Source organism: Petromyzon marinus, chromosome 42, assembly GCF_048934315.1.
Source record: "Petromyzon marinus isolate PM22_M1 ecotype Great Lakes invasive population chromosome 42, UKy_Petmar_22M1.pri1.0, whole genome shotgun sequence".
Taxonomy (NCBI): domain Eukaryota; kingdom Metazoa; phylum Chordata; class Hyperoartia; order Petromyzontiformes; family Petromyzontidae; genus Petromyzon; species Petromyzon marinus.
The window spans coordinates 934,836-948,836 of record NC_133708.1 but is presented as its reverse complement, the minus strand read 5'-3'; the positions used below and the strand labels follow the sequence as shown (position 1 = coordinate 948,836).

At 41.0% G+C, this 14,001-nt stretch overlaps 1 protein-coding gene across 1 annotated transcript in view; it reads left to right on the top strand.

Moving 5' to 3' along the window:
• Positions 1-14,001, top strand: part of LOC116937219 (atrial natriuretic peptide receptor 1-like) — a 28,026-nt gene that overhangs the window by 11,107 nt on the left and 2,918 nt on the right. Inside the window, exons 3-6 of the mRNA XM_076073405.1 lie at positions 224-322; positions 10,915-11,006; positions 12,513-12,638; positions 13,756-13,993. Of these exons, the coding sequence (XP_075929520.1) occupies positions 224-322; positions 10,915-11,006; positions 12,513-12,638; positions 13,756-13,947 (509 nt within the window). The 3' untranslated portion in view covers positions 13,948-13,993. The remainder of the gene's footprint in view (positions 1-223; positions 323-10,914; positions 11,007-12,512; positions 12,639-13,755; positions 13,994-14,001) is intronic.

The window sequence follows — 14,001 nt, the reverse complement described above, 5'->3', positions numbered from 1 at the left end:
TATCTGGTCTGGCCCAAGGACTATAGCGCGGTATCCCGAGCGTGGTATCCCGAGCGTGGTATCCCGAGCGTGGTATCCCGAGCGTGTTTCCGGGACACTGTGTTAACTCTTGGCCAGGAGACAGTCCCCCCCTCCTCCAGCGAGGCTGTAGCTGTAATGGGACCCAGCATGCAGACAAAGTGCGGAGGGCGGTGCCAGATCCTGAGCGCCATTGTGTGCCCAGGCCCGTGTGTGGCCGGTGTGGTGGGGTACAAGATGCCGCGCTACTGCCTCTTCGGGGACACCGTGAACACCGCCTCCCGCATGGAGACAACGAGCCTGCGTGAGTCCTGCAATGCACCACCAGCACCACCACCCAGCACCATCAACAACGCCACCAACCAGCAGCACCACCACCACCAACCAGCACTACCGGTGTTGGTTGGTGGGGCAGTGTGAGGGAAAAATTAACCAGTACCAGCACCATCAACCAGTACCAGCAACCAACACCACCAACTAGCCCCACCCAGTGGTGGCCACGTGGAATCGGAGGTGCGGATGTGTTGATACCATGAGCAACGGAGGCTTCTCAGAAGCCAGAGGCCCTGGCTCCTGGTAACGTGGCAGGGTATCGCGGTCCGGACGTCACCAGCGCCGCACCTGCATTCGCTTCCACTTGTCCGGTGGTGGTGGCGGTGGTGGTCGTGTCGCCACGGCGACGCGTTGATCGAGTTCACAAGAGCACCGGGAGACACTCCCTGCTGCGCAGTTGAACAAAGAGGGTGGTTGTCACCGCACCGTCGCGCGGCGCTTTCGAACGCGCCGCTTCTGCGGGACATAACGGAGAGCGAAGACTCAGGTGGCTGGGACACGTGCTGAGAATGGAACCCGAGTCACATAACGAAGACCGCCCTACGGTGGACTCCAAAAGGGAAGAGATCACGGGGCAGGCCGAAGACCTGGCAACGCACCGTTCCAGACCAACTAGAGACAATGGGGGGGACTACCTGTCTTAGGGTGAAGCAGAGAAAGCTGCTAAAGTCCATCCGCCATGGCGTGACATTGTTGCGGCCTGATGCTCCACAGGGAGCAAAGGGGAGTAAGTAAGCTTCTGCGTCCGTCTGGAACACCCTCCCTTCCGATATTAGGAAGCCACTGGGAGCTACGCACCCTTTAATCATCATCTTGATTGACAAACTAATTTCTGCAGAACTGCTTTTTGGGTTTTAGTTTGTTGTCCTTCCCCTCGCACCTCCTACATATGGCGCGAAAGAAGTTCAACACACCTTCATACAACTGTTGAGGCGTAAATGATGACTCGGAGGCAGATCTTCGTGTAGGGGCTCACACCACGTTTATTAAGGGCTTGCGCCAGTTGTTTTATTAAAGACCTCTCTTCGCACACGACTTCGTGTACTGCACACTCACTGCCTACACTCCACACCCCGGGGGAAAGGTACTGGGGATTCCCTAGCACACCCGCAGGCTACCCTAGCCTGGTGCCAATTTCCCCCTACCCCGGGGTCCCATCGCTCCACCGGGGGAAGGGTACTGAGGAGGCCCCTAGCATACCCACAGGCTACCCTAGCCTGGTGCCAATTTCCCCCTACCCTGGGTCCCGACTTCCACCCTTCACGTTCCCGGACTCTGAAACCTACCCTGAACACGTGACAGGTTCCAGCTGAAATCCCCCAGGGGGACATTACGTCACCGTCCCGCCCCCTGTGCATGACGTCACCATCCGTGCCGTCATCGCGCCAGAGGGCAAGCGTGACAGACGTCACTAACTCCTACTCTATACAACCATGGAACCAAGCAACCACACAGCCAGGCAACCACACAACCAATCGGCTACCATTAACATCACCTCCTCCACCACCACCTCCTCCACCATCACCACCTCCACAACCGCCACAGCACCTCAACCACCTCCATCACCATCTCCTCCACTACCGCTACCACTGCCATCGCAGTCTTCACCTCCATCACCACGAGTATTACAGCCACCATCATCATCTATGCCACCTTTAATACCATTATAACAATCATTACCATCGCCATTATAACATTAATCACCATCGCCATTATAACAATCATTACCATCGCCATTATAACAATCATTACCATCGCCATTATAACAATCATTACCATCGCCATTATAACATTAATTATCATCGCTATTATAACAATAATTACCATCGCCATTATAACAATCATTACCATCGCCATAACAATCATTATCATCACCATTATAACATTACCATCACCATTATAACAATCATTACCATCGCCATTATAACATTAATTATCATCGCCATTATACCATTAATCACCATCGCCATTATAACAATAATCACCATCACCATTATAACAATCATCATCGCCATTATAACAATCATCACCATCACCATTATAACAATCGTTACCATCACCATTATAACATTAATTATCATCGCCATTATAACAATCATCACCATCACCATTATAACAATCATTACCATCACCATTATAACATTATCATCGCTATTATGACAATAATTACCGCCATTATAACAATAATTACCATCGCCATTATAACAATCATTACATCGCCATTATAACATTAATTACCATCACCATTATAACATTACCATCACCATTATAACAATCATTACCATCGCCATTATAACAATAATTAACATCGCCATTATAACAATCATTACCATCGCCATTATAACAATCATTACCATCGCCATAACAATCATTATCATCACCATTATAACACTACCATCACCATTATAACAATCATTACCATCGCCATTATAACAATAATCACCATCACCATTATAACAATCATCATCGCCATTATAACAATGATCACCATCACCATTATAACAATCGTTATCATCACCATTATAACATTAATTATCATCGCCATTATAACAATCATCACCATCACCATTATAACAATCATTACCATCACCATTATAACATCATCGCTATTATGACAATAATTACCGCCATTATAACAATAATTACCATCGCCATTATAACAATCATTACCATCACCATTATAACAATCATTACCATCACCATTATAACAATCATTACCATCACCAATATAACAATAATCACCATCACCATTATAACAATCATTACCATCGCCATTATAACAATAATCACCATCACCATTATAGCAATCATCACCATTATAACAATCATCACCATCGCCATTATAACAATAATTACCATCGCCATTATAACAATCATTACCATCGCCATTATAACATTAATTACCATCACCATTATAACAATCATTACCATCACCATTATATCAATCATTACCATCACTATTATAACAATCATTACCATCACCATTATAACAATAATCACCATCACCATTATAACAATCATTACCATCGCCATTATAACAATCATCGCCATTATAACAATCATTACCATCTTCATTATAACAATAATCACCATCACCATTATAACAATCATTACCATCGCCATTATAACAATCATCGCCATTATAACAATCATTACCATCTTCATTATAACAATAATCACCATCACCATTATAACAATCATCACCATCACCATTATAACAATCATTACCATCGCCATTATAACAAACATTACCATCGCCATTATAACAATAATCACCATCGCCATTATAACAATCATTACCATCACCATTATAACAAACATTACCATCGCCATTATAACAATCATCACTATCACCATTATAACAATCATTGCCATCACCATTATAACAATAATCACCATCACCATTAAAACAATCATTACCATCGCCATTATAATATTACCATCGCCATTATAACAATCATTACCATCACCATTATAACAATCATTACCATCACCATTATAACAATCATTACCATCGCCATTATAACAATCATTACCATCGCCATTATAACATTACCATCACCATCATAACAATCATTACCATCACCATGATAACAATAATTACCATCGCCATTATAACAATCATTACCATCGCCATTATAACAATCATTACCATCGCCATTATAACAATCACCATAATAACAATCATTACCATCGCCATTATAATATTACCATCGCCATTATAACAATCATTACCATCACCATTATAACAATCATTACCATCGCCATTATAACAATCATTACCATCGCCATTATAACAATCATTACCATCGCCATTATAACATTAATTATCATCGCCATTATAACAATAATTACCATCGCCATTATAACAATCATTACCATCGCCATAACAATCATTATCATCACCATTATAACATTACCATCACCATTATAACCATCATTACCATCGCCATTATAACATTAATTATCATCGCCATTATACCATTAATCACCATCGCCATTATAACAATAATCACCATTATAACAATCATCATCGCCATTATAACAATCATCACCATCACCATTATAACAATCGTTACCATCACCATTATAACATTAATTATCATCGCCATTATAACAATCATCACCATCACCATTATAACAATCATTACCATCACCATTATAACATTATCATCGCTATTATGACAATAATTACCGCCATTATAACAATAATTACCATCGCCATTATAACAATCATTACCATCGCCTTTATAACATTAATTACCATCACCATTATAACAATCATTACCATCGCCATTATAACAATAATTACCATCGCCATTATAACAATCATTACCATCGCCATTATAACAATCATTACCATCGCCATAACAATCATTATCATCACCATTATAACAATCGTTACCATCACCATTATAACATTAATTATCATCGCCATTATAACAATCATCACCATCACCATTATAACAATCATTACCATCACCATTATAACATTATCATCGCTATTATGACAATAATTACCGCCATTATAACAATAATTACCATCGCCATTATAACAATCATTACCATCGCCTTTATAACATTAATTACCATCACCATTATAACAATCATTACCATCGCCATTATAACAATCATTACCATCGCCATTATAACAAACATTACCATCGCCATTATAACAATAATCACCATCGCCATTATAACAATCATTACCATCACCATTATAACAAACATTACCATCGCCATTATAACAATCATTACTATCACCATTATAACAATCATTGCCATCACCATTATAACAATAATCACCATCACCATTAAAACAATCATTACCATCGCCATTATAATATTACCATCGCCATTATAACAATCATTACCATCACCATTATAACAATCATTACCATCACCATTATAACAATCATTACCATCGCCATTATAACAATCATTACCATCGCCATTATAACATTACCATCACCATCATAACAATCATTACCATCACCATGATAACAATAATTACCATCGCCATTATAACAATCATTACCATCGCCATTATAACAATCATTACCATCGCCATTATAACAATCACCATAATAACAATCATTACCATCGCCATTATAATATTACCATCGCCATTATAACAATCATTACCATCACCATTACAACAATCATTACCATCACCATTATAACAATCATTACCATCGCCATTATAACAATCATTACCATCGCCATTATAACATTAATTATCATCGCCATTATAACAATAATTACCATCGCCATTATAACAATCATTACCATCACCATAACAATCATTATCATCACCATTATAACATTACCATCACCATTATAACCATCATTACCATCGCCATTATAACATTAATTATCATCGCCATTATACCATTAATCACCATCGCCATTATAACAATAATCACCATCACCATTATAACAATCATCATCGCCATTATAACAATCATCACCATCACCATTATAACAATCGTTACCATCACCATTATAACATTAATTATCATCGCCATTATAACAATCATCACCATCACCATTATAACAATCATTACCATCACCATTATAACATTATCATCGCTATTATGACAATAATTACCGCCATTATAACAATAATTACCATCGCCATTATAACAATCATTACCATCGCCTTTATAACATTAATTACCATCACCATTATAACAATCATTACCATTGCCATTATAACAATAATTACCATCGCCATTATAACAATCATTACCATCGCCATTATAACAATCATTACCATCGCCATAACAATCATTATCATCACCATTATAACATTACCATCACCATTATAACAATCATTATCATCGCCATTATAACAATAATCACCATCACCATTATAACAATCATCATCGCCATTATAACAATGATCACCATCACCATTATAACAATCGTTACCATCACCATTATAACATTAATTATCATCGCCATTATAACAATCATCACCATTATAACAATCATTACCATCACCATTATAACATCATCGCTATTATGACAATAATTACCGCCATTATAACAATAATTACCATCGCCATTATAACAATCATTACCATCACCATTATAACAATCATTACCATCACCATTATAACAATCATTACCATCACCATTATAACAATCATTACCATCGCCATTATAACAATAATCACCATCACCATTATAACAATCATCACCATTATAACAATCATCACCATCGCCATTATAACAATAATTACCATCGCCATTATAACAATCATTACCATCGCCATTATAACATTAATTACCATCACCATTATAACAATCATTACCATCACCATTATATCAATCATTACCATCGCCATTATAACAAACATTACCATCGCCATTATAACAATAATCACCATCGCCATTATAACAATCATTACCATCACCATTATAACAAACATTACCATCGCCATTATAACAATCATTACCATTACCATTATAACAATCATTGCCATCACCATTATAACAATAATCACCATCACCATTATAACAATCATTACCATCGCCATTATAATATTACCATCGCCATTATAACAATCATTACCATCACCATTATAACAATCATTACCATCACCATTATAACAATCATTACCATCGCCATTATAACAATCATTACCATCGCCATTATAACATTTCCATCACCATCATAACAATCATTACCATCACCATTATGACAATAATTACCATCGCCATTATAACAATCATTACCATCGCCATTATAACAATCATTACCATCGCCATTATAACAATCACCATCATAACAATCATTACCATCGCCATTATAATATTACCATCGCCATTATAACAATCATTACCATCACCATTATAACAATCATTACCATCACCATTATAACAATCATTACCATCGCCATTATAACAATCATTACCATCGCCATTATAATATTACCATCGCCATTATAACAATCATTAACGTCGCCATTATAACAATCATTACCATCGCCATTATAACAATCATTACCATCGCCATTATAACAAACATTACCATCGCCATTATAACAATAATCACCATCGCCATTATAACAATCATTACCATCACCATTATAACAAACATTACCATCGCCATTATAACAATCATTACCATCACCATTATAACAATCATTGCCATCACCATTATAACAATAATCACCATCACCATTATAACAATCATTACCATCGCCATTATAATATTACCATCGCCATTATAACAATCATTACCATCACCATTATAACAATCATTACCATCACCATTATAACAATCATTACCATCGCCATTATAACAATCATTACCATTGCCATTATAACATTACCATCACCATCATAACAATCATTACCATCACCATTATAACAATAATTAACATCGCCATTATAACAATCATTACCATCGCCATTATAACAATCATTACCATCACCATTATAACAATCACCATCATAACAATCATTACCATCGCCATTATAATATTACCATTGCCATTATAACAATCATTACCATCACCATTATAACAATCATTACCATCACCATTATATCAATCATTACCATCGCCATTATAACAATCATTACCATCGCCATTATAATATTACCATCGCCATTATAACAATCATTAACATCGCCATTATAACAATCATTACCATCACCATTATAACAATCATTACCATCGCCATTATAACATTACAATCACCATCATAACAATCATTACCATCACCATTATAACAATAATTACCATCGCCATTATAACAATCATTACCATCGCCATTATAACAATCATTACCATCGCCATTATAATATTATCATCGCCATTATAACAATCATTACCATCGCCATTATAACAATCATCACCATCACCATTATAACAATCATTACCATCGCCATTATAACATTAATTACCATCGCCATTATAACAATCATCACCATCGTCATTATAACAATAATTACCATCACCATCATAACAATCATTACCATTGTCATTATAACAATCATTACCATCACCATTATAACAATCATTACCATCACCATTATAACAATCATTACCATCGCCATTATAACATTAATTATCATCGCCATTATAACAATCATTACCATCGTCATTATAACAATCATTACCATCACCATTATAACAATCATTACCATCGCCATTATAACAATAATCACCATCACCATTATAACAATCATTACCATCGCCATTATAACAATCATTACCATCACCATTATAACAATCATTACCATCGTCATTATAACAATAATCACCATCACCATTATAACAATCATTACCATCGTCATTATAACAATAATCACCATCGCCATTATAACAATCATTACCATCGCCATTATAACAATAATCACCATCACCATTATAACAATCATTACCATCGTCATTATAACAATAATCACCATCGCCATTATAACAATCATTACCATCGCCATTATAACAATAATCACCATCACCATTATAACAATCATTACCATCGCCATTATAACAATCATTACCATCACCATTATAACAACCATTACCATCGTCATTATAACAATAATCACCATCGCCATTATAACAATCATTACCATCACCATTATAACAAACATTACCATCACCATTATAACAATCATTACCATCGCCATTATAACATTAATTATCATCACCATTATAACAATCATTACCATCGCCATTATAACAATAATCACCATCACCATTATAACAATCATTACCATCGTCATTATAACAATAATCACCATCGCCATTATAACAATCATTACCATCGCCATTATAACAATAATCACCATCACCATTATAACAATCATTACCATCGTCATTATAACAATAATCACCATCGCCATTATAACAATCATTACCATCGCCATTATAACAATAATCACCATCACCATTATAACAATCATTACCATCGCCATTATAACAATCATTACCATCACCATTATAACAACCATTACCATCGTCATTATAACAATAATCACCATCGCCATTATAACAATCATTACCATCACCATTATAACAATCATTACCATCACCATTATAACAATCATTACCATCGCCATTATAACATTAATTATCATCACCATTATAACAATCATTACCATCGCCATTATAACATTAATTATCATCGCCATTATAACAATCATTACCATCGCCATTATAACAATAATCACCATCACCATTATAACAATCATTACCATCGCCATTATAACAATCATTACCATCACCATTATAACAATCATTACCATCGTCATTATAACAATAATCACCATCACCATTATAACAATCATTACCATCGTCATTATAACAATAATCACCATCGCCATTATAACAATCATTACCATCGCCATTATAACAATAATCACCATCACCATTATAACAATCATTACCATCGCCATTATAACAATCATTACCATCACCATTATAACAACCATTACCATCGTCATTATAACAATAATCATCATCACCATTATAACAATCATCACCATCGCCATTATAACAATCATTACCATCTCCATTATAACAATCATCATCGTCATTATAACAATAATCACCATCGCCATTATAACAATCATTACCATCGCCATTATAACAATAATCACCATCGCCATTATAACAATCATTACCATCGCCATTATAACAATCATTACCATCGCCATTATAACAATAATTATCATCGCCATTATAATAATCACCATCGCCATTATAACAATCATTACAATCGCCGGTGGCGAGCTCTGGGTTTAACAACGTCTTCTTTCCTCTTCATTGTTCCACAGTTGTTGGTAGCTGGGCGCTGGCCCAAATGAAATGGCCCAAAACGTCGCACGCCACCCGCGGCAACGAACAGCGTTCTCGAAGTCGTGGTAGACGATGAGAGTTAACACGTCCCTTGCATTGAGCAAGGTTGAGTTGCAGAGGCAAATGGGACAGAAGTACAAAGTAGAGCAGTGCGAGGGAAGAATAACATAAATAATCGGTACTGGAATCTTTATTTAGACTGGAGGAGGAAGCCGCTGAGCTATGAAGCTCTTTTTTCTAGAGATGTCCAGTAAAAGAGAAGTGAAGTGACCTCCAGTGTGGTGAGTGCGTGGGTCAAAGTGAGTGGGTGCATGAGTGAGGGAGTAAGTGGGTGGTGAGTGCGTGAATGAATGGGTGAGTGAATGCGTGGGTGAGTGCATGAGTGAGTGCGTGAGTGGGTGAGTGAGTGCGTGGGTGAGTGCATGAGTGAGTGGGTGAGTGCGTGAGTGAATGGGAGTGAGTGGGTATGTGCATGAGCGGGTGGGTTGAGTGGGAGAGTCGGTGGATGGGTAAGTGCATGAGTGGGCGAGTAAGTGGATGAGCGAGTGGGTGAGTTTTCGTGAGCTGCAGTGTGGTGGAAGAGATGAAACAATCGGTGTGTGGTCGAGGCTGAGGCCTCAATGAATGAAGTCAAGCGGCCGCCGCCAGCGAACTAACGGAGTGAGCGGAGCGAATCGGTGAGCGCCGGGACCTGACCGCCACGCGAGACGACGCTCTGGTTTCTCTCCCCCACAATCCTGTTCAGCACAGAAAATCCACATCAGCTCGGCGACCTACGCAGAGCTGTCCAGGGACGAGGCGTACATCATGGAGCCACGTGGGGAGATCCAAGTCAAGGTCTGTGGGTGCGCGTGGTGGAGGAGGAGGAGCTCGAGGATTCCGATGCTTTGGAGGCGCCCTTCGAATGCGCGTGTGCGACGAGCGGCTATCCGGCCCAGCCGTAGCGCGTTTTCCCGCTCCTAGCAGAAGTCCGCGTTTTCGAATCCGGCAGGCTGCCCTGGTTAATATAAAATAAGTCGGAGCAGTCGTAGTAATACTGCGGCTGTATTCACCATAAAACGCAACGCGCCGCCTGCGTTACAGTGGAACGGTAAAGGTACCACGGCGTCATTCTATACTATTTACGATTACGGTTGATGATTATCCGCGTGCGGTTTATCTGATTTGCGGTTTAACTGCGCACCTGAGATTTCGACATAAATGAATAACTCGTGGATTTTTCCTGAAGCTCAAATTAATAACAGTTATACATTGTTATTCTTGGAAATGTTTATAACAAGGCACGTGCTTAAACTGAACAAATGTTGCTTCAGGTTGATCCAAAATCCACGCGATCGCCTCTGCAGTACTGTAGTTGCCATATGTACAATAGTGGGTGACGGAGTTTAATTGACGTTGATTGGCGTGGCTCTGCTGTCATCCACTTAGTGGGCCGAGTCTGCTGTGCAGGAGCGTGTTATTATCACTGAGCACGCACATCGATCGGTCGATCATTAGTATTTGTTCTAAATCGAAAGAGTATTTTCTTAAGTATACTATATTAGTGGTTTCTGGCATAGAGATCCGCGGAAAAATTTTATTTTTGGATTATCCGCGAATTAGAATAATCCGCGGCAATCCTCCCCATCATAGACGCGGATAATCGAGTGCACTGCAGTTTTATTTTACCAGGTAAGGCTCACTGAGCTATACAGCTCTTTTTCAGAAGCAACCTGGCTATCACACATGATAGCTCAACGAAGTGGCTTATCAAGTGTCAATTTTTAGCAGCCAAATACTTTAAATGCGTGATGTTGATTCTAAATGGGGAGGGAAAGACTGGAGGACCCAGAGAAAAATCCACGTGACCACAAGGAGAGAATATATATGCAGCAGGTGTCAGGGTCGGGATCGAAACCACGACCTCATGCATACCAGGTGAGGGAGTTAACTTTTCCTAGCCACCGTGGCACCAAACAAGTAGTAGGCCACCGTGTGCCAATGTCGCGGTCCATCCACATTGCCAGTTTTAGAAAAAGGATCCCGGGATAACACACACAGCAAGCACGGCTCCCCTCTACTAGCACACTGCACCCGTCTGTGAAACACAGCGGCTTGGCGAGAGCCACTGTGCATTAGAAGAATGGCGCAGATGCCAAAATGCACCAACGTTTTTCGTACCCACCTTGTTGGATGAGCCGGGGGCGCACCGCGCTTGTGGCTGGTGATCGCGGTGTGTGAGACGTGCGGTGTGTGGCTCGTGCGGTGTGTGGCCGGTAAATGCGGCGTGTGGCTGCTGAACGAGGTGTGTGCAAGACGTGCGGTGTGTGGCGCGTGCGGTGCGGTGTGGCATGGCGTGCGCAGGGCAAGGGCATCATGAAGACCTACTGGCTGCTTGGCCACCGTGACTACAGCGTGCACAACGACAGCCTCGTGTGCCACTGGCAGCCGCGCACACGCCGGGCCGACTGCGACGCCTCCTCCCTCACGGTACCGCTGCCTTGCATGCACCTATGGGCAATGTTAGTGTATGGGCAACGTAAGACAATGGGCAGTGTAAGACTATGGGCAATGGTAGTCTATGGGCAATGTTAGTCTATGGGCAATCTTCTTCCGTATGGCTGCTGATGTAGATGCAGAGCAACACAACTACAACCTCACCTGGAGGTGGTCAAGCCCAGATAACCGCAGCGTCAGGAGTAGCAGTAGCGGAGTCGTGTAGCATCATCATCATCATCATCATCTCTGCAATGTCTCCTTCTTCGTATTTGTGGATCTCGGGGTATTGCGTTGTTGTTATACGTCGTACGGTCTCTGTTCTGGATGACCACAGTCTCACCACTACCACTGGAGAGTTCTTAACGTTCGATTTGTGCATCGGGTATCTGCATCTGCCAGGGTTTGTGCAGCGGATGCGATTTAGGATGGACCATGAGCTGAGTAGCTTCACGGAAGATCAAATCCACGGAGAGACTTCTGCGTTGGGTCTTTCACGGCCAGGCGGTGTTTGTCTGCGAGTTCTTTCGAACTCCATTTAGCTTCCCAAGGCTTCATCGGGGGTTGAACTCGCATTGTTTGAACGTCGACTTTGCTCAGCGGAACGCCGAGCAAATGTGGCGATGACAACAACAACCGGCCCGTGCCAGGCTAGGTGCGCTTCAGCATAGTAACCAGGATTGTAATTGTCATCCGGCGCTTGCGCCGTTTTTGTAGCGAAGGGAGGCGCCGCTGTGCTACACCAATGGGCAGAGTCTGCCGGTCACCATACCCTGGCCAGCCACCAGTGGCTACACAAACGCCCATTTTGTCTCAGCAGGCACTTGACCCCCCCCCCCCCCCCCCACCGGCCATGTCTTTCACTCCACACGAAAAAGTAAAAGTATGTTTTACACATCCCATCAGCCACGTGGCCTTCTGGGAGTACACAATTTCGGCAGCGGCGGCGCCTCAACTCAGATCCTAGGCCGGTTTTGACATTCGCTGTCGCCGCTTCGGTGGCTAGGATTGCTCGAAGCGATGCCGGTGAACTGCTTAGACGTTGATAGGCCGAGGACGTGGGTCTTGGGCAACTATTTAAACCGTCGGCTCTGCCGTCCGCCCCATCCAGACGATCGCCGAGAAGACGTCGCCACCGCCGAGCGGGAGCCCCGGTCCTCGTGCTGACGCGGCCAATCGGACGCCACGTGATCTCGCTGACGAATCAGAAAACGGACGCCAGTCGCCACCCAAAGACGGCGTGACTTTGAACGCAGCACAGCTGCCTGGCCGGGTCAACCACTCTTACTCGCCCGAGGGGTGAGCATGAGAGAGAGTCGACCACTCGTACTCGATGGGAATTCCCGCAGGTGAGATT